This window comes from Empidonax traillii, unplaced genomic scaffold (genome assembly GCF_003031625.1).
Source record: "Empidonax traillii isolate 1590-97213 ecotype Southwest subspecies unplaced genomic scaffold, ASM303162v1 scaffold207:size1520225, whole genome shotgun sequence".
Lineage (NCBI taxonomy): Eukaryota > Metazoa > Chordata > Aves > Passeriformes > Tyrannidae > Empidonax > Empidonax traillii.
Window position 1 is genome coordinate 154,898 of NW_020955400.1, and position 26,587 is coordinate 181,484.

A 26,587-nucleotide genomic window follows, 5' to 3' on the forward strand; every position below is an offset into this window, starting at 1 on the left:
ATCTTTAAACTGTGCTTATATTAATGTAAGTATATCATCTATTGCCCTGGACAAAGTGGTTACCCATTTTGATTAGAAAAATATTTTTAAAATCGTAAACCCCTTAAGCATGAAGTAAAAAGGGCCTCTGTCCAGCTTATTAGTCTATGAGTTAAGAGAACTGGTCTTTGGTCAGGAAACATCTTGTCAGTGCAACATATGAAATACATTCCGTACCCTCCCTGAATTAAACAGAACAGTGCCTGGGAGGAGAGACACAAGGTTCTACATAACAAAAGCTTAAGTAAAAACTCTGGTCATAAGAAATCATCCTACTTTTAATACTGTTCATGCTTACTGTTCCGTTGAGTATTCTGTTGCTCCACAGCATGGAAAAAGCAAACAAATCACAGAAGAAAACATTAGAATATAATTTTTTTTTTTAATTTTTATAAATAACTTATCTGTTACAAAGGCAGTTTACCCAGCTAAATCACAAAACCATCAACTCAAGATATCCAAATTAGGTTTTATTAATAAACAGGTAAAAACTGATTTGTCAATCTTCACATAGAACTGCAGATGAAGCTGAAAAACAAGGCCTCATTTTATAAACAAAATGCATTGAATGCAAGTGCTTTGGGTCTACTGCCTAATTACCTGGGATTGACATTTTCTTCCCACATAAAAAATTGTAAAGCCTTCAAAACAAAGGCCTCTGTGCATTCACATAGATCACTTGTAAAACTCCTAATAAAAGTGTCCACTGGTAGATGTTTACAGTGGGTGACAGTCTACTTTATCTTTTGCTACATTGTTAGCACTCCCTCCAGCCTCACGCTAAGTGCTGCTGCTACATAATTCTTTGCGTGCCGTCTTTCATGCATATTGTACTGGAATTCCATTTTCTTGATCTCGGTTACATACATCCCCGATCATGTGAGTATTTTCCTTAAAAAAATAGACCATCAAAATATAAGAGATGCTTGAGGTTGCTTCAGTGTTCAAGTCTGTTTGATTTCTCTTTTCCAGCTTTTATTTCAGTTGTCCTAAATATTGCTATCCTTGTTTTCTATAAATATGAGACTTCTCCACAAAGTCAGGTTTAGAAACTGGCTGCCAAAACAGGAAAGCATTTAAAGTCCTTGAACAAAGCTGTACGATGCTGCTGCTGTTGATTTTGGCACTGTATGTACTTCCCCAACGAATCTCTCTTCAGGAGTCTGCAAGACACCCAGCAGATGAAGCAAGCTCAACTCGGATGCTGATCTGTTGGTGGGTTGAAAGTTTCCTAGTATAAAGTTTCCTCATGCCAGACAAAATGCTACCTTTGTGTCACCCACCGTAAAACTCAGTGTACAGAGTGAACTATATGCATAACTCTTCCAACTTTTCCTGCATTTTTACCACGCTGCATCTGCAGGTCTTCACAGATCATCAGCATTTACAAGAGCAATGTACAGAATGAGCAGAGGAAAGCTATTTTGTGCATAGTTTCTTATTAATGCTCTTATTTTAAGGCATTGCTTCTCTCAGATAAAAGCTTAAAAAAAGGGACATGATCGTGCTTAATCACTTAAAGGGAAAAAAAAGGAAAGTTAACAAAAAGACTATTACACTATACATACAGAATTACAAGAAAATAATAAAGGTGAAGAAAAGAAATCACTTAAAGCAGGCTCTAGAGCTATGTACAGTAGGAAAAGCTTTGGGGTATTTCACTGTGTGTATTGTACAGACAACGCATGCAGTTTTTCCTTTTCATCTTTAGACATAATTGTACTGATTTCTGGCTTCACAGAGATGTTTTCAGGGAAGACAAGGCAGAGTACCACTGATTTGCGAAGTTCTTCCCTTTATCGAAGGCACTATGTGGCAGCAAACAGTTTAAATATTTAAACCTTGTTCCTTTTAAGATCTCCTCTGTGCATGTAGTGTTTCACTGAGAGCTCTGAAAACAAAAACACTAGCACTCTATTCCCTTCCCCTGTCAAAATTCAGTAGTGACATCGGGGCAAAGAAGAGGATGGGCAACACCCAGGCACTGAACGTGGTGTGTGTTACTGGGACACTGGTAATACTGTACATGGCTTAGGCAGCTGGCAAGTCTTTCAGCAGATTACCCTTCAGCTGGTCCATTTCAACTGCCTGCGGCACAACACTGAGGTATTGCTTGCTCTGTGGGCTGACACTGAACATTAGCAAAATACCGTCTCCTCACAACTTAGATTTTACAAAATCCTACATGTAAATGCTTTTTTTGCCCCCCAATGACTGGATAATTCCTCATATGTTTGCTGTGGTTTTACGGAAGGTAATGGGCCTGTTGGCTCAGAAATGCCTTGGCATTTCACACTGTTCACAGCGATTTAAGGCCGGATGATTTAAAAAAGTACAGGCGGTACAGCTCCACTGAGCTCCCTCATCTTCATCTGTGTCTGGAACAGTCTTTGGTGTTTTCACAATGGACCTCTGATCTGTGACATGAAAGAGATAAGATAAGAAGTTACTAACCAAGAACAGTATGGAAAGAATTTTGAGATTATTTTTTTTTTCAGTAACTGAGAACTATTTTGTTCCTCTGAGAACAGCACAGTTATTACAAGTGACAGAAGCAGCTTTTTACCACCCCCTTGACTACAGACTGATTGTAAGTCAGCCAAAAGGCACAAGGTGAAACTATAAAAAGCAAGTTTCCCATCCCTTCACTCCGCTTTCTTCCTCTCCTCCCTCAGTTCAAAGCTATTGCAAGAAAAGGAGATAAAATTTAGAAATTAATCAGCACAGGAAACAGGCACAAGATTTAGAAGTCTGAGGTCTAAAATTCATTATGACAAGAAGTAAATGCTCTGTAACCTTCTGACATGTTTAACTTTTTGACCCTAGAATGAGTATCCGCAGTTCTTCCTCAAGCCAGCTCAGCAGGCAGATACAATAAAGAAAAAACTGTCTGGCTCTGTCATGCTACAGAGTAATGCTGCTAACCATACAAGTGCACCTTTTTGCATGATGTGTTGGACTATTTTAACAGAGAAAAGAAGAGAAAAGGGATGAAAAAGATGAAAAGACAGATGAGTGACTTTTCAAGTTAAGGGTTCCCAGTTTAGGCAACTGCAAAGTCCTTCAGCCCATTATTTCAACTGCAGAACATCTCATCAGCAACTAGACAACGGCAGTTGCCGCAAAATGACAATAAGACCTTCATGAAGTACAACGGTAGTGATCACAACTGCAGGAAGAATTATTTTTCTTTCTTTTGGGAACAGCAGTAATTGTGGATTAAGTCAAAGCTTCTGTGACAGTTAAACTGAAGCTTAAAATTAACTGAGAATTAGTTAATGAACAACTAAGATACACCGGTGATACTTTTTTAAGAAGAAAGAAGGAAAGACAGACAATTGATAAAGGGACTTCAGCAGTTTATAAACCAGTCACGGTTAATTTTTCATTTTCAAGACTGAATCAAACACTTAAATTTAGGAGTTCCTAGAAGACAAGCCAATGTAGTTAACAACTAGTCACAGAAAATTAATTTAAATTTTCTTCTTTGATGGGTTAGTTTTTATTTACTGTAAAGGGAACTACAGTAAATAAATAATTGACAGAACTTCTTATAAATTCTTCATGGTTCAGCTGTAACATAGGACTGTGCATGGATTAGTCAGTATTTTCACTAACAGCTCAGATAAAAGATAAAAAAAGAGCTTTACAAAGCATGAAAAACAGTATCAGTTTGGAGATGTTACAAGCAGTGTGGAAGACAAAGAAAGTTCTATTTATCTAGACCATTTTACAATACAGAACGGTCAGAAATCTGTAAGATGAGATTCTGTAACAACAGTTACTGCACATGATAAGGACCAATCACACACATATATTACGTGGAGAACTTCCTGCACAGAAAGATTGCACAGAAACATTAGTGGATTATCTACTGCACTTGGTGGTCTGTCTAAAGTTCATAGTATGATGCTGTTGCAAACATTAATTTCATTCTCTGTTTTATGTAACACACAAGACGTAATTATTCTGCTTTGTTTGACAACCCGAGAGGGAAAAAAAGAAGTAATGTACAAAACAATGACAAGCAGAATGTTTAAGGCTGGCTAATATTCAGCAATACTGACTGCCCTACCGGCCTACATTATTTTCCTCTTAAACTAGCTAGAACTATATGTAATAATACTCAGAAGAGGCTTTCATGTAATTTGTTAATATGAATTCTACAGCAGCCAGGAAATCCAGTCAGGGTAACCAAACTGAGTTATTGGTACATGTAAGGAAATCCACTCTTCATCACAAACAATAATAAAGTCATATAAGTGAGTTTCAGTCATCCCTAAGCAATGTACCTTATGCTCAGTTTTATAGACGGATACTTCTATTTACTTAAACTACTTCCAATATATTATCCATCTTTAACATAATCCAGTTAATATACTTCTCTTTCCTGAATGTATGAATAGAAAGGAAACAAGAGCAAACAGAAGCATATTTACTGCCAATACTAATAAAATGAAAGGTTCATATACTTTTGAAGTAATCTATTTCATAATCAACATTTAAACTAGATTTGTAAATCAGAACTTAATAGCAGATGCAAACCAAATATTTGAATTAAATCCAAATTTTATCAGTACAATACCTTTGGGTTTTGGTGGCACAGGACCAAGAAATCCAATATTATCGTAAAAATTATGAATAGCGCTGGGATTAAAATGTGGTCCTAAAAATAAAAAAAAAAAAGGTGCAGCAGTTTAAAAAAATAAAACTGAGTAGGGAAGCATGTCAATTTTTTTTTCTGGCAGTAATTCTGTAACAGTACTATTATTCCCTTATCACCTTTTATATTAAGGTGTCAATGCAGATCCAAGTGAGATATTAGCAATGTCAACAATACATTTTAAGGAACTTATTGCCCAAAATATGCAATCTAAAGTAGAGACAGAATCCAGCAGACTAAAGTCCTTAAAGGTATCTTTTTCTGCTATGCTTTAACACTATTTTATTAGTCAATTTCAGCTTTTTCTAAATTGCAGCTATACTCAGAGATGTGTTACCTACTATGCAGTGTATTATACGTGCTTAGAATTAATACTCAGAGGAAGTCCTACATCCAATTTCCTGTAACAAGCAGATAAAAAAAATCACCTACAATTTAAACATTCTATGTCAGGTCAGGTTTTTAGTACAGCTTTACATTCAGTACACCTGTCTACTTTCTCCTTAACTGCAGGTATATTATCTGAAGGAGAACTTCCATGTCTCATGTCTGAACTGACCTAACAGCTCACTGCTGCTGAAAGTGGGAAGTACTAGTTCCTTCCCTCTCACTATCTCAGTTCTCCCTACCCGTGCCTCTCCCTCACATGAGCTGTAACAAGCTCTTCCAGCAATGCAACAGTTTTTGCTTGGCTCATGGACAGAATCAGCTCTGCAAAGGGTCTAAAAGACTAATACAGAGCCAGAGCTCAGTAAGTGGCATGAGAGGGAAGCAGGAAGAGAACGGGACCTCTTGTTGGCAGCTCTTGAATTGGCTCAGCTGTCTCATAATTTCACCCTCATGACCAAAGGCTGTGTCCCTGCAGACAAGGAAAGCGGGAGGAGCAGAGCACACTGGAAATTGTAACTGTAGATTATATTTGCTAACTTGAGAGGCTGAATATAGACAGACGTGGAAACCAAAAGAGAGAGATGGACACATATGTGTCCATAGTTGTATGTTTTAAAAAACTTTTTCTCTTGCTTTGATACTCAGATAACCAGATTTTTCTCCTCAGCATTTATTAAGTAAATGGCATCACAAGTTTCTCTCTTCTGAGCCAAGTATGAATTAGGAATGACTGTGGGATTAGGAAAATCATAAAGCCAACAAAAACAACAGGCATAAAGGACAGTTACTTCCATGGTTTTGCTCAAACTAATGTGATGATTTTGCAAACAGTGTCTATCACTTATAACACAGACTCTTTTGATAAATGCAGACAGTGAAAAAAAGAAAAAAAAAATCAACATTTACAGTTGCTGATGTACTAAGACATACTGTACCTCTTGCTTGGAAAAGATCAATCTCTTTGGTTAGGCAATCTATGTCTATCTGCAGCTGTCTGTTACAACTTCTCAACTGTTGCATTTCTTCCAGCTGGAAAAATAAATCTGCCTGTTAGACTAAATTTCCCCACTTTATTAACAGTTATCATTCACACAAAGGTAGACAGAATTTAGTTATTTCAGAAATGAAGATTAAAAATCTTCCCTTATGACCACCTTTCTTTTAATCCAAGCATAACCTTACAAAAATCTTTCAAACCCACTTAATTCTCTCACATCAGACTTCAGAGCTGACTGAACAACTCCAGGCTGTGGTCAGGACATAGCCAATGGTCCACCAAATCAATGGCTGAATGCACTGAAAACTGGTGCATTAAATCATTTCCTTGAGATTGGTATACACATAAAGACCAAAAAATACTTGGTGTGGAAAGTATTAAATTGTAGTCTGGAACATAAGAAAGGACTAGCAGGCCAAACCTTTTGTGACTGCCTTTAAAAGCAATACTTCACAAAGCAATTAGTGAACTGCAAGGTTGTGGTTAAATAATGCATATTTAGTCTTTACTCTAAGATACACTGTTTACCAGCTTAATTCTATATATACTGCCTGCCACTAGTATATTGCCAACATATGAACAACTCTTCCTTCAATTTATTGTGATAGACCACACTTGTGGTTTAGGCTGATAGCCTACAGACGTTTCAACTTACTGACGGAATTTGGGAAACAGAATTCGATCTTTTCAGGCGCCTTCGTGTTAGATTATTCTCCATTTCATTGACCTCTGCTTTTAGTTTATCCAACTTTTTCTTTTGAACCTCAAGTTCTCGCTGAAGTCGCTCCATCCTGGCCTTCTGGTGTACCAGTAAAGCTGCAATACATAAAGTCCCATTTTATCTACTTTATTATCCTTCACATGGCAATATCAGATAAAGAAGCAAGTTAGTATTCTTTTGGGAAAATACAGACAAAACCATTGCTTTTCCATTTTCCTCACAAGAAAATCTCTGCCATAAGACAGAATGTGCTGCATTTTTAAATGCAGCACAAATTAATTACAGACAAGAAAACGAGCCATACGTCATAACAGATGACCATGCAAAATTTAACTATAATCTCTAAAAACCTACAAGAATGACTACCAGAAGCCGACAACAAATATTTCTTTGCATTGCATTCAGCCTCACCACTGTAAAACAGGTAGCATAAAGAGGATATGCAATATGGAGCACTAGATATGCTTTAGCTCTTAGGACTGGAACATAATCCAGTGTTCATCATAGTAGAGCATACCAAATGAAACTAAACCAGAAATAAGCAATATGACTAGCAAACAGCGATATTTATCATCACAGAGGCTGGATTGCATGTAATTTTATCCCTAAACTATGGTGCAGAACCATTAGCTCAGCTTCTAATTTCTAACACTGCTTACTATTTGTAAAGCAACAGGCATGAGGAGGCCCAATTTAGAAACAATGAAGTTAGCATTTAAACCACAGCTTTTTAAAGGTACAAACATATGTAGCAGAAGACGCAAATTCATGCGGTTTAATGAGTTCATTTCACTGAAACTAGATTTACTATTAAATATCACAAGAGCAGATAACCTCTCAAAGCCATAATCCCCTTCTACAAAAAAAGTATTTCTTTAAATAAATTCAGCTATCATTTCAACATTAATTCATCCATTATATGAGTAATTCACACAAACTGGGATCAGTTTCACAGACCATGGATACTTTCACAGCACCATGGACATCATAAAAAAGTAGCAATAACAAGATGTTCCAAAAGATTGAGTTTGCTTCACAAAAGTCTTAAAGTCAAACTCTAGCTGTAACATAATATTTAGTTCATCATGATTTCTTCAGGTATCAAAAAATTAGAAGCACTCAGATTTGGTTGCCTAAGTTTCCTGAGTAGTAGCAGAGGAAGAAATTGCACATCAAAAAGATGCAACTTTCCACATCTCTGGCAGGCAGAACTGTCTTCTGCTGCAACTCCTGCCTGTTCATTCATTCACACATCAAATTTTGTCTTCCAGAGGTTCTTCAAAAATAGGAACCATGCCAAACTATTTCTGTCCAGCGTTACAGACTGCAAAGCCTTACTGAGATCCAGTCTAGGCTTTTGAGTCACATGTTCACAAGATACTGAAATGACAAAGCTGATGAAGCTTCTGCTAGGTTTTGATCAAACCAGAGAGCTTTGCATAAAAAGGCACCTTCATCTCAGGTCAAAGTAGTCACACCATAGTTAAAGTTGGAACTGTGCTCATATGTAACATAAAAATGTAATAACTGAAACCTCAAGGTAAAGAGTTTTGTTGAATTATCAGGTAAGTATTCTCAAAAGACAATAACCCCTCTTGAAAAGCCTTTTAGAAATAGTGGAAGAAACTTTTCTCATTTATGAACCCCAGAAGTTACAAATTCAGCTGCAACTATAAAGAAATTAAATCAAAGACTGCTTTGCCTCTACTCCTGCAGGGAGAATACAGGCCCTTTTTCCTTAATTTTCACTTTTAGACAGTCTCTTCTATTTTTATTGCCTTGGTATTACTGCTGAGGCAACATCTCAAAGCTCAGGTTATTGGTACTTGATCTGCAGCAACACAGCTGTGCTCTACTGACCAGACTCAGAACTCTTCAGAGCTATGGATGCAGGCTGCTGAAAAGCAGCCAGCACCACTGGATGTGATAGGTAAGGAAAAATGTTACCAGAATATCTCCAGGTGGCACTGCATGGACTCAAGACTTTGACCTGTGCATCCTCCACCTCCTTTTTTGTTTCAGTTCTCTCATAAAGGGAAACCCCCCACATATTCCCATTTCAATGTTCTCCCACTTCTGTGGTTTAGAAATTCAGCTGTCATGGAATCGCACAAGGAGCAGAAGGCACTAATGGATGCCCACAGCACCTTTACTTGCTCTTCATTTTCACACCAAGTCTGTAAAGTGATGCCATTTTATTCTCCCAGCAGCTTTGTGACTACTTTACTATTTTACAATTTCAAATCCCAACAGGTTTTAAAAACATTCATTACAAAACTAGCATTATGATTAAACAAGAAGAATCATTTGATATTAACTCAGTCAGAGAGTCACAGAATATTCTGATTTGGAAGGAACCCACAAGGATCACTGAGTCCAGCTCTTAAGTGAATGGTCAATATGGTGGGAATTGAACCTGTGACCTTGGCATTATTAGCACCATGTTCCAAACAACTGCGTTCAGTATTGCTATGCTATACTTCTACTACTAAAAGTAATCTGGATAAGGAATTGGGAAGACATTAGTTTAAGTAGAGACTTTCACACAGAACTTGGCAATTTTGCTTAAGTACTAAACGGGCAGCTGCAGGAAAAAAAATGGGGTGGGGAAGACAACTCCTCCTCATATCCCACTGCATTATTTATGAACGGAAACTGCCAATTTAGGTATTCAGCTCCCTCTAGCGTTCTCAGAGCAACTGAAAACGTTCAGAAAAACACTGCAGTTCAACTTCTTAATTACAGGCAAACAAGGTACTTAGCGCATTCAATTTTTTCAAGTTCTGTAGGTTCACATTCAACAGATTGGCAAGCACAGTACACTCCATGATCTAGCAGATGCCACTGCTTCCTTTGACATTCAAAGTGCGTGTTTTTCACACAAAGGCTGTATATCATTACATATCATACAATTACAGGGAGCATGAAAGTCTGGAGGACAAAAGTTCACTCTTCCTGTCCTAGAGACCTACTCACACGGGTTCTGAGTACACTTGTAAGTTTGGAAATGCATGCATACTTGTTTTCTCAAAGCCTCTTTGAATCTGAATTTTAAATCTAGAGTGTCTTCTGTTATTGTGTTTCTAAGTTAATCTGGGAATGCAATGATTTCACTCTATTCTACAGACCTATGAATTCCTGAGATTTCTTGGTTTGCCAAATATGGAGGGGAATTCTGGCAATGCAATTACTGCGTGGCAGTAGGTTTGTGAAAGTCTCAGGACACACTTATGTTCGTGCATGTTTTCAAAATCTGTCTTTGAAGCTGCACAGAATTCAGTCATTTGATATGCAACTTCAATAGTTCAAACTGATTTTTTTTTTTGTTCTCCCTTTTCAACACTCTCTTCCCTTAATTTTTTAAAGAGAGCATCACTGAAGAGTGGGGCCTGATATAGAAAGTCAAATACAAGGCTGCATTTTTTTCTTAGATCACATGATGCAACGGGCTCAAAGCCCCTTGGAGCATGGGGCACAGCTGTATCTCATTCAAGTATTTTTTCCTAAGCATTTACAAGGACTGCTAGGAATTTAGGAAACTTAGTTCCTGCAGCTTTTTTTATTTTTGAAAATTTTAAAAAGCTCCAAGAAGCCAAAGCAAGAACCATGCAAAATTTTAATTTACTTATCTAGTTTATCAATTCACTTATTTACATTAAAAACACAGTGACAAGAACTGCTAAGCAAACATGCACCCACACACATACCACCTATAGATGGTATCAATGATTCACTCTTAACTCTGCATACCATCCCTTTCCCAAGCTAAAGAAAATAGTCAGTCAAAACCATGCAACACTTTACTAAGGGACTTAAGCTGCCAAGTAAGAACACATCTACCTAAAGATTTTATTACACAATTATACATTTTCTTGATGGGATGCCTTCCCATTATACCGATGGAAAACTACACACAGAATGAACAATTATTAAATAATTATTTAGCCTCGCTATTCAACACAACTACATGCAGAGTGAGAATACACCACCACAACGTATCTAAGTACAAAATTTTCTAACAGGATTTCACCTTTTTCATCCATAAAACACTTTAAACTAAAGTATACACTGAAATCTCACTTATCTACTTCATATTAATAAAACTAATTATAAATTGAAATCTCTGCTAAGTAATGGAAACCAATATCCCTGTACACACAAAGAACTGATACTAAACAGATTGGCATAAAAACGCATCCTCTTCTGGCTGTCCTTTTGAGCATGCACCTAGCATTACTCTTCTCACAGCTTTATTAATTCCTACTGACTTCAGTAGCGGATGCAGATGCTTAACATTTCCACAAGCATGTCCACAGTATCTCAGATGGGAATCCCAGAAAATGAGAAACATCCATTAGCAACCACTTCTGATAAGTCTGGTGACAGTGAGTTTCTTAGCATCACAGAGTCAGTGCCAGAGATACAACTGAGCATTCCATGGTAACAACAGTCATTTTTTCTGAGCAGAACCCACTCTTTTTCACACTGTATAACCTCCAGGTTTGGCAGCAAACAAGACAGAGATCTGGGGAAGCCACCTACTACCTGCTGCCACTTACTTGGGAAGAGAAAGAGAAATCTAATTGTGGAAAGAGACTGGAGTGCCTACACATATAACTAAGTAAAGCTTCTCAGATGGCAGACACCAGCACTTGCAGACAGATCCAACATATCATCTGTTCTCCTGGGTTGGACCATGCATATAAACGTAAAGTAAATTTAAAAAGTACAGGAAATTTCTTTTGACACCAAAGCAACTCTACCTTCCACCCCAAGGTTTCTCCTACTCCAAGCCAGTTTCAGTTCTCCCTGCCAAGATAAGGAGCATTCTGGCAGAAATGGAAAAGCTGACGAAAATACATTTTTCTCTAATCATGGCCAGAGAAACTACTCATCTGCTCTGGCTAAAATTAGAATGAGACAATCACCTCGCATGGAAGGTTTTTGGCACAGTCTGGCTAAATTATAAGCACTTTAGAACACAGCCTCACAACGGAAAGCATCAAGCAACTCAAATCCCTTTTGGTATGTAACAGAAAAAAACCCATGGCTAAGTAAAAGAGACATGTTTAAAAGCAGTAACTAGGACTTTCAGGTATCAGTATTATACAAGCAAGCCTATCCCAGACTTCTCAACTTTCCAAAGATTAAATAATTACAAAAATGTAAAAAAATACTGCATTTACTGCAGCAGAAATTAAGCACACATGCCAGAAATCTTCTGTTATGTAATGAACTTCAGAAGCACGAGTATACTTCATATGAACTAGTGACGGACACAGAAAGATGGTATTTCCCTGAGGTCCCTAAAGCTGTACCAACCCACATCATGCATCTACACTTCATCTAAAAGCTGCATTTATGTCTTGGGTTCAGGAAGAGTTGGGCCCCACAGCAGGTATGAGGTCAACACTTCTGAACTCTTATGTTGTGTATCAAGATTGCCTCATCTTGATAAACTGAACGCAGATACCTGCAGCCTGTGGAGACTGTGCATGTTACAGCGGCCATTGCTACCAAGGATACAAGAGGTAAAGAACTAGACCTGCTAGAAGTCAGTGGCATCAGAAAGGTAAAAAAGGAGAAAGGGATACCCTACATCAAAAAGTACCCAAAATGCAGAACGCTTGGGAAGTAAGTTCATGATCTAGAAGAGTATTTAGAGCCTAAGGACAACATTTCAGCTGCTTAATTTCTGGGTATATAAAATCTTCTAGGACTAAGACTAAAACAGCCAGTCAAGTCTCCCTCCAAAGTAAGGAAAGGGAATATTACTTCTGGGGGGCAATTTGTTTTCCTTATCTGAGTCATTTTCTGAAGTTCTTTAACTATGCACTGAATGTAAAAGAGAGTCTAGGATGATTAGCTTTTGGTTTTGACACCTAACCTTTAGAAACTTTTGAGTTAGGATTAACTACTCCTCACTAAAGCTAACTACATCCAGAAGTAGTGCACAAGCTATAATCAGTGTTCATTTACTTCATCCAGTATTCTAGATGCAGACCAGGCTTCTAGAGTCCTGATCGCTGCACTTACTTACATAAAACAAAATGGCTAAATTCACCTGAAGAATGTTTACAGTGGTTATGGAACAAGCCCGTTTTTCTAATTCTGAACTGTTTGGTAGGTCCAAAGAGGAACAATGACGTCAAAGACAAATTATTTTGACAACTTCTCCTGAATACTACCTAAATATCTTAAAGCTCATTTATTATCTTTATACAAAAAGTCCTCAGAAAGGTTAATAAACCATCAAGTTGGTAATAAAAGCCTGTAAACCCATGAAAACAATAAAAAAGATTGACAGGTTACGTTGCCACATCACATATTTTTTAAGTTTCACCCTTTCATTACTACTGATCCTGTGAAACAGCTAACTTTGGAGTGGTGTTCCTTCTCACATTTTATAACGTAACAGAAGTAAGTATCAAGACTTTGAAGACTTTTATTGTCAGGCACACAGTAGGGAACACGGAGGCCAACACTTCGTCCCACTAATTGCTTTTGAAGTCTGCTTTTCTTCCTGCTTAAATAACACTCGCAAAAAGAAAAAAATGGGAACATTACCCAATGGAAACAATATCTCAATTGATTCCAAAATCTGACAGTGGACTTGTAACTTTAAATCATTAAGACAAATCGAACAAGAGTAGATGTTTCTTTCAGAACAACATAAAACCAAAGATGTTATGGCTCCACTTCATTAAACAGATAATGTATCTCCTTAAGACAAACAGAAGAATTACCTTCAAGTATTCAGTTACATGTCTTTACCATAAAAAGAAATCTATGATTTGCTTAAGAAGCACTTTTATTTATTTAGAAATGCTCATGAATGCTAAAGTTGATAACACTAATATTAACATCACAAAGGTTACTAACTGTTTTCTGTTCTGTAATCTACACACTGAATGGTCAACCTGGTCAAAAATCTCTACGATTTATATTAAGAATATTACCTTGCGTGTAGGCAGCATCATCAGATCCCATACTCAATTTCCGTGCATCACTGATCCTATCCACATGTGCTAAAACAGGGTCAGTAAGATGCTGGATACCCTCTGGTTCAACATAGTGATCAGGAAGGTTTAGAAGGTTTGTAGGTTCAAAAGTTGGGGACACTACCCCTGGGGAAACTGCAGGGGGCTTATTTGGAGAAACTGTAATTTTAAAAGTATATTTTGTGTTAGGCTGCGTAACCACCACTCGAGGAGAGGTTGCAGTGGTGCTGTTGCCCACCGCTCGACTCTTGGGTGGATGGTGATGAATAAATGCAGGACCCATGCTTACTTGACCAGACATATTCCTAGCAGTAGTAGATACTCCAGGATTTGTTGATATGAAAAGCGTAGGCTGGTTCCGCACAAGTTGATCATCTCCTGTTGTGGCATTTGCTGAAATGTAGACCTTGGGCTGACCACGTGTGATCACTTCATCAGTATTTGGAGGACTGGCCGATATGTAAACAGTGGGTTGACTTCTACTTAATGTCTGGCTGTTGAGGGAAGAGGGAGCAGTGGAGGTGCGAGGGCCAGTTGAACGCAACTTAGAAGTACTGTTTCTTTGTGGTGGTTCAAGTTTGATTTCAATTTGGTTTTTGCGAGGTCCTGTGGATATATTCTGAATGTTGTATTGGCTATGAGCAGAAGATTGAGAGCTACCAGATGAATGAATCATAGGTGCTTGTGGAGTAGTAGGAGAACTGATAGGCATGTAGACATGAGAAGTCTGGTGGCCTTGCTGGTTTGGCTGCGTTGAGTGTTGCGATGAGGTATGTGGCGTAGTACTGGATGTAGGAATAGTAGTCCAGGGACTTGGCTGCGAAGGCTGGTAGACTTGCTGAGGGTGCATGGGATTAAACTGAGATGCCCAGCCTGGCTGTTGCTGCGTCTGTCTAGTGGTACCACTGGGAGCTGTGATGTAAGGCCTAATATAGATAGAATTTCCCTGTGGACTGTTAAGTACAGGAGGAGGTACACCATGTATGTGCAAAGACGTAGGGGTATTGCGACCAGGCTGAATGTTTGGGGCTAAAGTTACCATGATGGGGTTGAATCTGGGCGTTTGTTGAGACAAGTTAGATACTCCTTTGCTGCCTAGGTGAAATCCAAGATGCTGCCCTGGATTAGAAGTACTAACTGTATTAGCCATCCCAAAGACGTTAAATCCTTGTGGAACCTGCGCAGGTGCTGTCTGTGGTTCCTGCTGAAACAGTTCATTGTTGGACTGACTGGTTTGAAGGTGTCCATCACTAACACTGTGAGCTAGAGTCCTACTTCCATTCATTCTACTTCCTTCTCTCCCATGGTGATAGACATTCTGTGACTGCAAATCCAAATTAAGAGATGTCATGTGATTTCGTAGTCCAGGAATCCCAGAATCATCCGAAAAACTTAGGTCTCCTTCACCGTAGAGATACTTTGTGCTCTCCTGAGAGAGAACCGCACAACAGGCATCCAAATTATTGTTATTCTATAAAAGACAGATGAAAGTTTGACATTAGTGATGAAATACTGTCACAGTTATACTTGTAAACACCCAATCACAACTGAAAAATTAACAATGTAGCATGAGACAGGAAGCTTTAGGTGGCTGGCTAGCATAGCTGCTATGCACACACAAGGGGCTTGCATGTGAAGCTTACTATCCTGAGAACAGAGACAGCCAGAGCACCGTGGGCAGAGGTCAGCATTGCTGCTGAAGCAATGACAGGGAGATCCTGGACCTTGGAAAAGCTAACACTATACAGTATGATACACCTCGGATGAATACTTTTCCTATTCCTTCTCAATTTCAGAATAATCTTCAGCAGAGACCAAATCTCTGGCTTGAGGAGGAAAATGACAGCAGGAGTGGATTCACAGCATCTGCACGTTATTGGTTAACAACTTAAAAACAAAAATAAAAATATATGCTTATTTTAAATGCTTTCCCAAATACTTCAATACCAGTTATGCATTACCTGCTGCTGAAAATGGAAAATGAATTTTATGCAGAGAAGAAACATGCCGACCCAAGGAGTTGTACATGACTTCAGAAGAAATGTAAAAATTCAATTTATACAAATACTGCAGGATTACTCTTTTTCAATATGAAACTAATAATGGAAAACCTGGGGGACATTTGTATTTTCATTTTAAACCACTGCTTGCACAGCTCTTAAATACTTACATTTTTACAAAATTACTTTATAAAACCTGTAATAGGATAATGCAGCAAAGAAAGCAAAACCTAGGTAATTTGCTTTTAAAGAACATTTCAGAAGCAAAATGCTAATCTCTCTTCTCCTTTTCCACGTTTAGCAATACTGTATTCTGATCTTCCCAATTTAGTTTCCTACATCAGGACTTTTAGAAAAAAGTGAACATGCGTCAGTGGCATAATTTCTTAATATTGTGCTCTGTCTAAATCACTTTTCTTACAGAACTTCCCTCCCCTTGCCCCCCAGGAAATAAAGGTTAATACTTTCAGCCAGAAGAGCATCTGTTCAGGCCCAGATGTTAATAAAACTAAAGAGGCGTCAAATTCATCCAGCACACAGAAAACAGGTATTAGGAAAAATGCACGTGTCCAAGGAAAAAATCTGCACATGCCAAGAAGTAACATTACCAGTTAGTTAAAGAGTAACACAAGCAAGATAAATTGATCCATGCTACATGCTTTCTATCAAGTTACTTTTGTTAAACTAGCAGACCTATTTCTCATCCTTCAACCAATACGAAGGGTGACAGTAGTGTGCAGACAAAGCAAGACCATTTCTACCTTACGCATTTACAAAAAAAGAAGAAAAAATGAAAACAGAAGTGGGAGAGGGATGACAAGGCTAAACTCCACCCACAAACCCAAAACTATGTGTTCATACAGATCAGATGCAGTTCTGAACTCTTCAAAAGAACTTAAAAAATCCCCCACAAAATTCAGCCACAAAACCTTCTAAAATAACAGGATTCCCTAAAGGCTACCTAACAAGACAACTGTGTATAAAGGATTGCTGCAAAAAAGTCTTCATATATATGAAAATGGGTCAAATTGATGATACGCATATCGGCTCTAGTTTCGAATAAGCACCAGAGGACAAAGTAATCAAAGGAAGTTAGTAGTGAAGAAAGGAAACACACAGACAGAACAGTGGGTAAGAAAAGATAAGAAGAATAGCCTTGTATTTGTTGCAAAGGAGAAAAGGGAGCCAGAAAAGAGAAAAAGATAGGATGCCACAGAAAAAACAAGCTAGAAAGATCTTAAAGGCAGATTTTGCATGAACTTAAGTGAATTAAAATTATTAAGAGAAAGGCCCAAAATACCAAACCAAAAAGGAACAGGCCAAGCTTGCAAGGCCCTTACATTCAGCTTGAATGCATTTCTTTGGACAATTTTTTTTTCTTTTTTAAGACTGCATCCAATCAAGTCCAAAATTTCAGTGACGTCAATGAGAAAATTGGAGAACTCAAAGGGGAAACGGGGGCACATGGAACCCCTGGCATCTTCTGGCTGGATGAGGCAGAGTTTCAACCGCTTCTAGCTCTTTATAGATCAGAGAACCGGTTGATGGCAGAACTGAGCATATTCCAGAAAAACAATACCCCTCATCTTATCTCTGCCCATGTCCCAATTGAGTTTAAAATGTTGGCACCCTGAAAGAGAAAGAAAAAAAAAGAAAGAATAAGAATGTTGGAGGGAAATGAGGAAGCAAGGAGAGGACGCAGACTTGAGGAGCAGGCATTACAGAATGCTCCAGACACAAAAAACAGAACAACAGGAACAACGTCCACAGACTGCAGGCACTGCAGGGACTCCTTTAAATGAGGAGAATGGGAGAGCTGAACTGTGGGAGGCTTGTTGGGAAGAACAGAGAAATACAAAACTTTTTAGGAAAATTCAGTACTGTCAGTCCAAGACCTTTTACTCCCTAATTAAGAGGGTTTAAGTTTCATCCTACTGGATCTTTGGTGGTTCTCTGTTTTTAGTAAGCTATATATTGCTTAGACATTTCAACAGTGGACTATCTACTTTGAGACATTTTCATCCTCTATTTGTCCATAACTTTTTTCATTATAAGCATAAATGCTACAAACCTTTGTTAACATTAAGCTCTATTTGGATAAAAAGAATTCAAGGAGGACTGAAGTATCTGTACAGCTTTTCATGCACAATTCACGGTGATCTGAAGAAACTTTCCTTGTTACAAAAGCCTCATCAATAATATTACAAACTATTAACTGCTTAAACTCTTTCAGATTCTCTCCTGGGATATCTTATAATTCCTATCTTAAAAAAAAAACTTCACCCTGACATATCAGGCATTGTGGTGGTAAGGCAAACACAACATTTCTTATACCTGATAATGTCCTCAAGTACTTGGCTTTGACCTCCACCACTTACTGCCTTTATTGGGATTCCTTTCCCTATGCTTAACTACAAGGCAGCAGAACTCAGGATTTACACACTGTTGCAACAGTACTGCAAACACGTGCACAAGTACTCTCAAATTCTGCTTTTCAATCTTTCCTGACAGTCCAAGTACAACATTTGTTGGTTTAAAATAGTCATGTTAGACAGCTTTTATAACAACAAACCCCCTCAAACAAACCAAAACCCAAGCAAGCAAAAAAAAAAAAACACACCACAAAAAAACCACTCCAAAAAACAAAGAAACAAAACAAAACAAAAAAACCCCCCACAAAATATGAAACCAAAAAGCCCTAGTACCTCAGAGCAGTAAAGCTAGGAGCTGAGTCAGAGAAACCAGAGCTCACAAAATTTCAAAGAACCACCAACGTGACAGGATTTTGTTGGTGAGTCTTAGCTCTGGGTTAACTAACAAAACCAGGTAGCCTTCTAGTGTAACTAATTAGTGTAAAAATACTGCACACATGGAACCCAACCCTCAAACAAAAACATGGAAATGGAGTTTTTTTTGAAGAGTTTCTTATGAAAGCTGGCCAACACTTCCTCAAAAGCTAAACTCTCCTCCCATAAATCTGTCAAAGTATGGGATGTACAGTATCTTTTCTTCACAATTATAAGGCTCTTTTTATTAAAAAAAATCACTATATTCAATGCTATGAAGACTGCTGAGTCTCCCTAAAGACAAGCATTAGCTTTTAAACTTATCAAGAATTATGTTCAAAAGGTGATTAGGTGATTACTGATGCATTCACCCTGTCAAGTCTGCTGACTTTGCTCAACAAGCAGTTCTCATGTTTTAATAACAAAACTGTACTTGTAGTATTAAGTCCTACAGAGCACTAATATAAAATTTGCAGTGTACAGTCCTGAGAACAAACACAGTGTGGTTCAATTTCCTCTTCAACTAAATAATTCAAAAGAAGGGGTTGGGGAAAGCTTGAAACCTCACAAGCCCCAAGCAAAATTTTGCCTTCTTATAAACCAAAAGCAATTCTCTCAAAGAACTGCACTTTTCACAGCTTCTTAGTCTAATGATGGTCTAATGATTCTTCTTAGTAAGAATGGAGAGTCATGATAAAGTCTTGAAAATATGAATGTTAAACTGGCACAGTCGCACTTCTACTGCCAACAGTACAAACACTGTATTTGGATGTGTGTGTGAGTACATATACATTTGTGAGTACACACATACATGTATTTCATAAACAAAAATACATATAAATATCAAGACAAACAATTATGACATAAAGAATGTTGACTCGTAACCACAGATTTCCTTGCCATAGTCCAGAGACTATTAGCTTCTGGGAACCCATGACCCATCATTTTTCCAATCAAGTGTTGTTTACAGATGATCACTATGAATATTCAGATAATTCTCTCATTAACTGGAGTACTCAAAGGTTGAGTATCTTAGATAATGCAAAAAATTTAATCAGTATGGATGCTTTGAATCGCTGGGAAATGCAAAGCAAACACGTTTAAGGAACAGAGTTCAGTAAGCCTATCAGCATTTGTTAATTCTAGGCATTTAGGTGACCCTACTGGGCTTTAGATGGGCATATTGATTTATCTGAGGAAGTAGCTAACATGGTATTATAGAGCAGGAGCTGATACAAAACATGGGCACATATCCTAATAGTGGCAGCATTAAAAATAGACAGCAGCACACAGATGTTGAGAACATCAGCCCACAGCCTTAGAATGAGCTGCAGCACCTGTGGAAAATGCTCTGCTACTTTCAAGCCCAATAGAAATCCATTAATTAGCGACATGGACTCCAGAGCAACAGCAAACAAATGAAGCCCATGTGGTAGCCAAAGCCCTGGGAAGCACTGGGCAGAAGCACACCAGTGCATCACACCCTCTCAGGTCTAACACGGTGGATGTTAAGCTACAACCACCTGAGTCAGACAGAGAATTTGGGTGTGCCCACACCATACTTGCTGCTGCAGAAGATACCTAAGGCCACCAGTGCTGGCTCTGCAGGCCAAGGGAACTGGAAGTGGAAAGCACTGGGGCCAACCGGCATGTAGGCAAGGGCCCACTAATTACCTCAAAGTCTGACAGAGATTAGATAGCCAAGTTGCTTCTGGACCTGCCCTAAACCTCAAACAAAAACCAAAATAAAATTCTAAAAATGCTGCATTTTACAGCATTGCCTTAAATTGTCCCTGTTGGACTCAAGTTGGCTTTGCATCCCTCGTTTTGCCACAGTTAGTTTTGGCTCTTGAGATGGCCATAAGACATGAGCATACTGACTGGTGAGACCATGGCCTCCATGCACACACTGATTACTGATTTATAGGCTGGTTTACTTTGGGCCACCCCTGATTAGACACGGAAAAAGAGAGGCCAATTTAACACTTTGCTTGCTGTGCAAAATAAAGGAATTGGCTGTATTTGTTTCATAAAGAAAAACAGTAAGAAAAACATCTGTTTTCATAGGAGGCACCCACACAGAATGCTTAAAAAAGCACTGCTGCTTACTCATACATTAAGGGAACACTAACCTGTAACATGCATCTGGACACAACACCTTCAGGTACCTCAGGAAACTTCTGTCGCAGGTCATGTAAAACCTGAATATCAATTTGCTGGCTTCCTTGGGCCATTCGTATATTGCCTGGTCAGGATTGTTTTTCAACAGGCAGTTTTAGGCCTTAGTAAAAGGAGTACTCATCTCTTCTGTCCCAGCATTTTCTGGAAGAGAAAGGAAAGCCTTGAGACATGGAAAGGAGGCACTTTAGATGTAATAAAAAAACACTCCCCAAAAAAATGAAACACGAGATTATCAATTACTGTACTGCAATACTTCCCTAATTAAAATTCGTATCTGACAAGATCACAGCAAATCCACAAAAACAGAGGATTCTATTAAAAAGAAGAAAACCAGTTTTCCTTAATTCAGTAGTAAATGCCATTTTCCCACCCATTGTCTACTGAACAGTCCGTAAGACTTCCTGCTAAATAATTAGTCCCCTAAAATCCTTCTAAGACCTCTTATTTTTCTTTTCAATTTCTCTAACCTACATTAAAGCCATTCATACCACAATACACTCTATCAGAACAGTAAATTCTATAATCTCCATCTCAACTTTCCTGTACAGTACTAAGAAGTTTGTACTTACTCTTTATGTAAATTTTATCAGATGGGCAAAAAAGCACCTTCACAGCTGTTATAGCAAAAACTCCATGGAAAGAGATTAATGCATGTAGAGTTTTCACCAAAACCACACAGAATAAATTGAAAAACAGTATTTAAAACCATAAGAATGCTCCACATCATCACCCCAGTGCTTCACTTCAATAAATTATTTTGTATTCTAGCTCATTTTTCAGTGTCTGTAGTCTCAACAAAACACAACTTCTAAATACTGGAGTGCAGTACAATATAAAGTTATTCTTGTAGTAATGACCATTTACTGATCCTTTTACATCCTGTTTCTAGCTACTTCAAAAAAACCCCTTCAGTGTGACTTTAAATGTTGAAAAGAGACACACACAGAGATCCTAGTGCTCATTTATGCCAGAAATACTAAGTAACCGGAAGAATTAATTAGCTGTGTTCTTTTAAAGACTACTGGCATGATCCCCAGACAACTTAAAAGGCCTGGAAATCGTAACATGATGGAGCTACTGTTGAAGCTTTATTCTGTGAAAACTATTGAAACCAGAGTAAACAATGTGTCATCTCCCCAAGGCTACTAGGATCCATGAGTATGAGACGCAAAATAAACTGCCTCTCTTTTTTGTTAAAAAATTCAAGGATGACAATGTGAAATATGATTCAGATGGCAAATACTAGGCCATTATAATGCTGGACGAATAACTAGCTAATAAATAAATAAATTTTAAAGTCTCCTTTCTTCTGACAAAGGACATGTTCAACATACAGACAATTCTTTAATATAAACCTTAATATCACACTGACTTTTCACAAAACACCTATAAAGCAAGTGTTCTTCAGAGTAAATTCTGCCAAACCAGATCTTATGAAATAATTATACCTGACAAAATCTTAACAAAGAAGTGACAGACTAGAATGTTCTTGTTCATTACTAATCTTCTCTTGCTGCAACTCCAAATACAGTCCATGCTGTAATAAATATCACAGATAACTGTGCTGGTATTAACAAAACTGCTGTACAGAATAATTCCAGTTGAAGTTATGACATGCTCATAATGACTGAAGTCCCATTTATGGTCAGCTACCATTCTGGAAAGAGCCTTTGTGAATTCAGAACAGCTTTTGGAAATACACAGAACTGCCAAAGTAACCAGCACACCCTTCACCTTCCCCAAACTCCAATCAACACAACCTTTATAAGTTCCTTTTTACTTCAGCAACATCTAGTAAATCGCTTGTGCTTTTCTATGGTTTTAATCTCATCTGTGTTTTACTCACATGGCTAAAATGCTATAAAACTAATCTATCTAAAAGCTCATTTTAGAAACCTGGCTCTAAGTATTTCTTAGAAGAGTGAATGCACAGAGGAGAGAGTATTTCCTTGAAGCATTAATGGTGCCGATTATAGACACTGCATAAAAAATACTGCTGTAATGACAGCAAATCATATGCAACAAGTTGCAATACAAGCCCGGTAGAGGCTGCTGAACTTCCTGTTGAAATAGCAGCCAAGGAATTTCTAGTATTTCTTTTGATGAATCCAAGAGGTAGAGAAAGACAGCAGATACAGACAAGCAATTATAAAGACGACTGAATAAAACACCTCCATATCCTAACAAAGCATCCTAAATCACCCAACCCCTCTACACTTCTCTCAGGTTCCTTCAGCGGACTAAGTAGTTCCACAATTCTCCCAAACTATCCATCTATCCACTGAATAACTCAAAGAAGGAAAATTATCTTCTCCCTTCCTTGCCCCACGCTTTATTGAGCAGTACTTTCCCCCATATATTTAGTAACATTTTTCCTGTTATCTCATCCAAGCGCCTATACAAACACCAAGCCAACAAAAGTCAAAAAGTTTCTATGGACTGTTTTTTTCAGTCAGACCTCAATTCTGATGTTTCCCTCGAATAGTTCAACTGAAGGTCAACCTCAGGTTCCTTTCTATTGAGGAGTTTACACCAAGTGGCTTGAACAATAAAGTATGACTCATATTAATATGGAATATTAATTAGGAGGGCATTTTTATATCTCTATTGCTTGGAAAAAATAAAGAAAAATCAGACAATAAATGCCATGTTCTTCTCTTGCAACCTACCTCTCCAACCTCGTTTCATATGAGCCTAGAAACTCTCACTATAGGTGCCTACCAAATGGAGGGGAGAAAATAAATAAAAACTAAGAGATACCTCTGCATGTAAGACCAACTTTCCTTAAAGAAATTGGTTCCTAGCTCCATGGAGGGCTGTACAGTTTTAACTACATCACTGACAACTTGCAGGCAGGAAAAAAGAAAAACCCAAGAATAACAAAACCAAAACTGTACGATTCTCCGAGAAACTACAATACAAAAAGCCATTTAGAAATTAAACATCAAGAAACAATGAAATTGTCTTCTTGTCTAACAGATTTTTTCTGAAAGTTTACATGGAGTCAAATATCAGACAGCCTGAACATACAGTTGTTTTCTTAAAATTTAGACCAATTTTGTAAGGGAAAAAAAAAATAGAAACAAGAACAGTCTCCCACAGAGTCCCATATTCTTTCTGCAAAAGAGATTAAGAAGTGAAACGACATTATATAAAAGCCTACACTAACATCACTAATGCTTTAAATGCATATTTTAAAAGAAAGTGTGAGAACTGGATGATGGAAACTGGTTTATTAAATGTTCCTAGCAGAATTTAATTGTTCTAATATATTGTTCAGCTTTTCCATGGCTAATTTGAACCATTTCAACAGCTCTTTACCAGCTTCTCTGCTTAAAGAAGAATATTATAAAATCCACAAGTTATACTTCACTAATTACCATCCATTTCCTGAACAAAAAATTAATAAATTTAGCCCATCACAGATAGTTACTGATCTCATCCTCAATCTACTAAATAGCGACACTTCCATTTACCTATTTGCCAGATCTCTACTCTGCACTGTTCCGAATCCAAACAAGATCACGAAGGAACAAGGAGGATATAAACCTGATTTCATTGTGTGACCCTAAAACTGGATAAATCAGAATTGCAAATAAGCATGACTCAGAGTGCTTCCCAAACACATCATTGAATTGGATTAAATCAAAAGACTACTATAACATAATTAATGATGAGCAAGAGGAAATTGGTAAACTCCACAACAGTTCAAAGAAATAATCTGTTCCTATGGAAATTTATTTTAAGTGACCATACCTGGAAGCAATTCCTACCTTGAAGCACGACTTGTAATTTTTTCTTTCTCCAAATTCATTACAAAGAGTAATGTCCAGAAATAAACTTTGATTTAATACATTTCATAATGTCTTTAAAACTCCTGGCCTGAATAACAATGTACTATAATGGGTCCCATAGCAAAAGCGTGCACATATAAAACATTTAAACAGGTTTAATCTGTCAGGTATTTCCTTGGAAACTATGAGCAGTTACATAATTTCTTTTTCAAGGAAAATTAGTTAGTTGAGGTTGTACTTTTTTTCATGTTGAGCAAATAAAAAAAAAAAAACAGGATTTTGTTTTGTTTGACTGTGAATTATTTTAATTCTTGCTAGGTCAGTCACATTAATGTACACATTAAGGGATTCTATTAATGGGTTTTACATAAAATTTGGTCGTATTTTTTTCCTTCCCTTACAGTATCGACTAAAAACAAGGCCATCTCCTTTTACTGCATGTCATTCTGCGGCTTCTACCAGAGCACAGCTGACCTTTCCATAGCTCAGCAATATGTTGGCAAACCTGCTATATGAGCACCTTAAAAATGAGGTTTCTAAGATCGCTATAGAGAATTCCTCAGGAATATGGTTTCACTAGAGCAAAATCTATCAGAAGAGTTAATATGCTTGTCTCAAACTACTACTAGAGTTGACAGTTTGAAATTTGACCTGTATTTCTCCCACAGTATGCTAACAACAGAAATCTGGATCTGAAAGATTTCAAATTTGTAAAAAGGGTTTTAATTCATTTTTACTGGAGATGAAGTAGAGGTGAGGAAAGAAAAACACCTCTAAGACAGTTGAGAAGGCATTTTCAATTCTTTCTACTCTTCTCCAAGGCATGCCCAACAGTTTAATAGCAATACTTCTCAGTGCTCTTCTGTGCACACAGTTCCTACAAAACCTTTAAAAACCATCACAAGACAGCCTTCTGGTGGAGAAGAGAACATAGGAGTCGAGTCCTCTCGTCCGTCTCCACCATAACAAATCAATCTACTCAAGTTGAAATTTAAAGGTCACAAGGAGAAAGTCCTAGGCATGCTGTTTTTCTTCAGTTTTATTCTCTGATAAATACAGTAAAAGTGCAATTAATTGCTATCAAATAACCACATGAATCTGAAAACTGGGGCTCTACCTACTAAATTGCAGTGGAAATATATGTGAAGATAAAAATCAAGACTACTGAATGCCACGTGTATCATAAATGTAGTACTTGATGAAACTCAGAAATTTGAAGTCTCAGAATGTTATAAACCTATCTAGATGAAGCATTTTCTTCACCTCAGAAGCAACCATACATTTTTTATGTGCCTTGCAGCACCCGTTTCATGGCAACTCTACGATGTCATATGGAAATGAAGTACACAAAGCAAAAATTGCATTACGTAACGCAGTCAGGGTATTTTTATTGATTATATTAATGAACTCAACAGTAACTCTAAATTCTGCCTTGTGTTAAGATTCCAGTCTTAATATTCTTCATGCTAATTTTACCCAGATAATCAAACCTCTCTACCTTTAAAAGTAGTTTTACTCCCTTCTCTTCTTTGCATCTGCATTTTCGCTTCCATTTGTCAGCTTCTCAATGAATGAGAATTCCACTATCAATTCATGGGAAGGTCAAGTAGTAAGTATTAACCTTCACATCCCCAACTGTTATGGTATTAGGTTTCTTCCACAGATTAACAATGAGAAAGTTGTGAAGTATATTGCACCTTTTTTTCCCCTTCTGCACCCTCAAACTTCTGCTTTGGCTGCAACATAAAACTTCCATAAAGATAATCCTCTATGAACTCCTGGAGTCTAGTGTCAAACGTAGGTTTTTTGAATTTTGAAAAGTACGCATTATTTCCGATGCAACTGTTCTGAGAGCTAGAGGAAGAGAAAAAAAGAAAAACAATTCCAATCGGGCAAAGAGGCAAGAAAACCTATGACCGGCCTTTATTAAAAAAATCTTTGAAAAAAAAAATTTAAAACAATGACAGTGACATAGTCTACACAGAAGCATGATTAAACTTATTTTCTTCAACTCA

The 26,587-nt window shown here is 37.6% G+C and overlaps 1 protein-coding gene across 3 annotated transcripts in view; it reads right to left on the reverse strand.

The window, feature by feature from the left end:
* Window positions 1–401: 401 nt before the first annotated feature.
* TAB2 (TGF-beta activated kinase 1 (MAP3K7) binding protein 2) overlaps window positions 402–26,587 on the reverse strand; it is a 60,412-nt gene continuing 34,226 nt past the window's right edge. For 2 of the 3 annotated variants that reach the window (XM_027887342.1, XM_027887343.1), the window contains exons 2-7: window positions 20,730–20,919; window positions 13,770–15,282; window positions 6,745–6,905; window positions 6,028–6,121; window positions 4,625–4,705; window positions 402–2,456 (exon numbers count right to left, since the gene is read on the reverse strand). In XM_027887342.1, coding sequence (XP_027743143.1) covers window positions 2,311–2,456; window positions 4,625–4,705; window positions 6,028–6,121; window positions 6,745–6,905; window positions 13,770–15,282; window positions 20,730–20,831 — 2,097 coding nt within the window. In that variant the 5' untranslated portion in view covers window positions 20,832–20,919 and the 3' untranslated portion in view covers window positions 402–2,310. Of the gene's footprint in view, window positions 2,457–4,624; window positions 4,706–6,027; window positions 6,122–6,744; window positions 6,906–13,769; window positions 15,283–17,151; window positions 17,442–20,729; window positions 20,920–26,587 lie in introns of those variants that run through there. The other variant, XM_027887341.1, reaches the window with a different exon arrangement.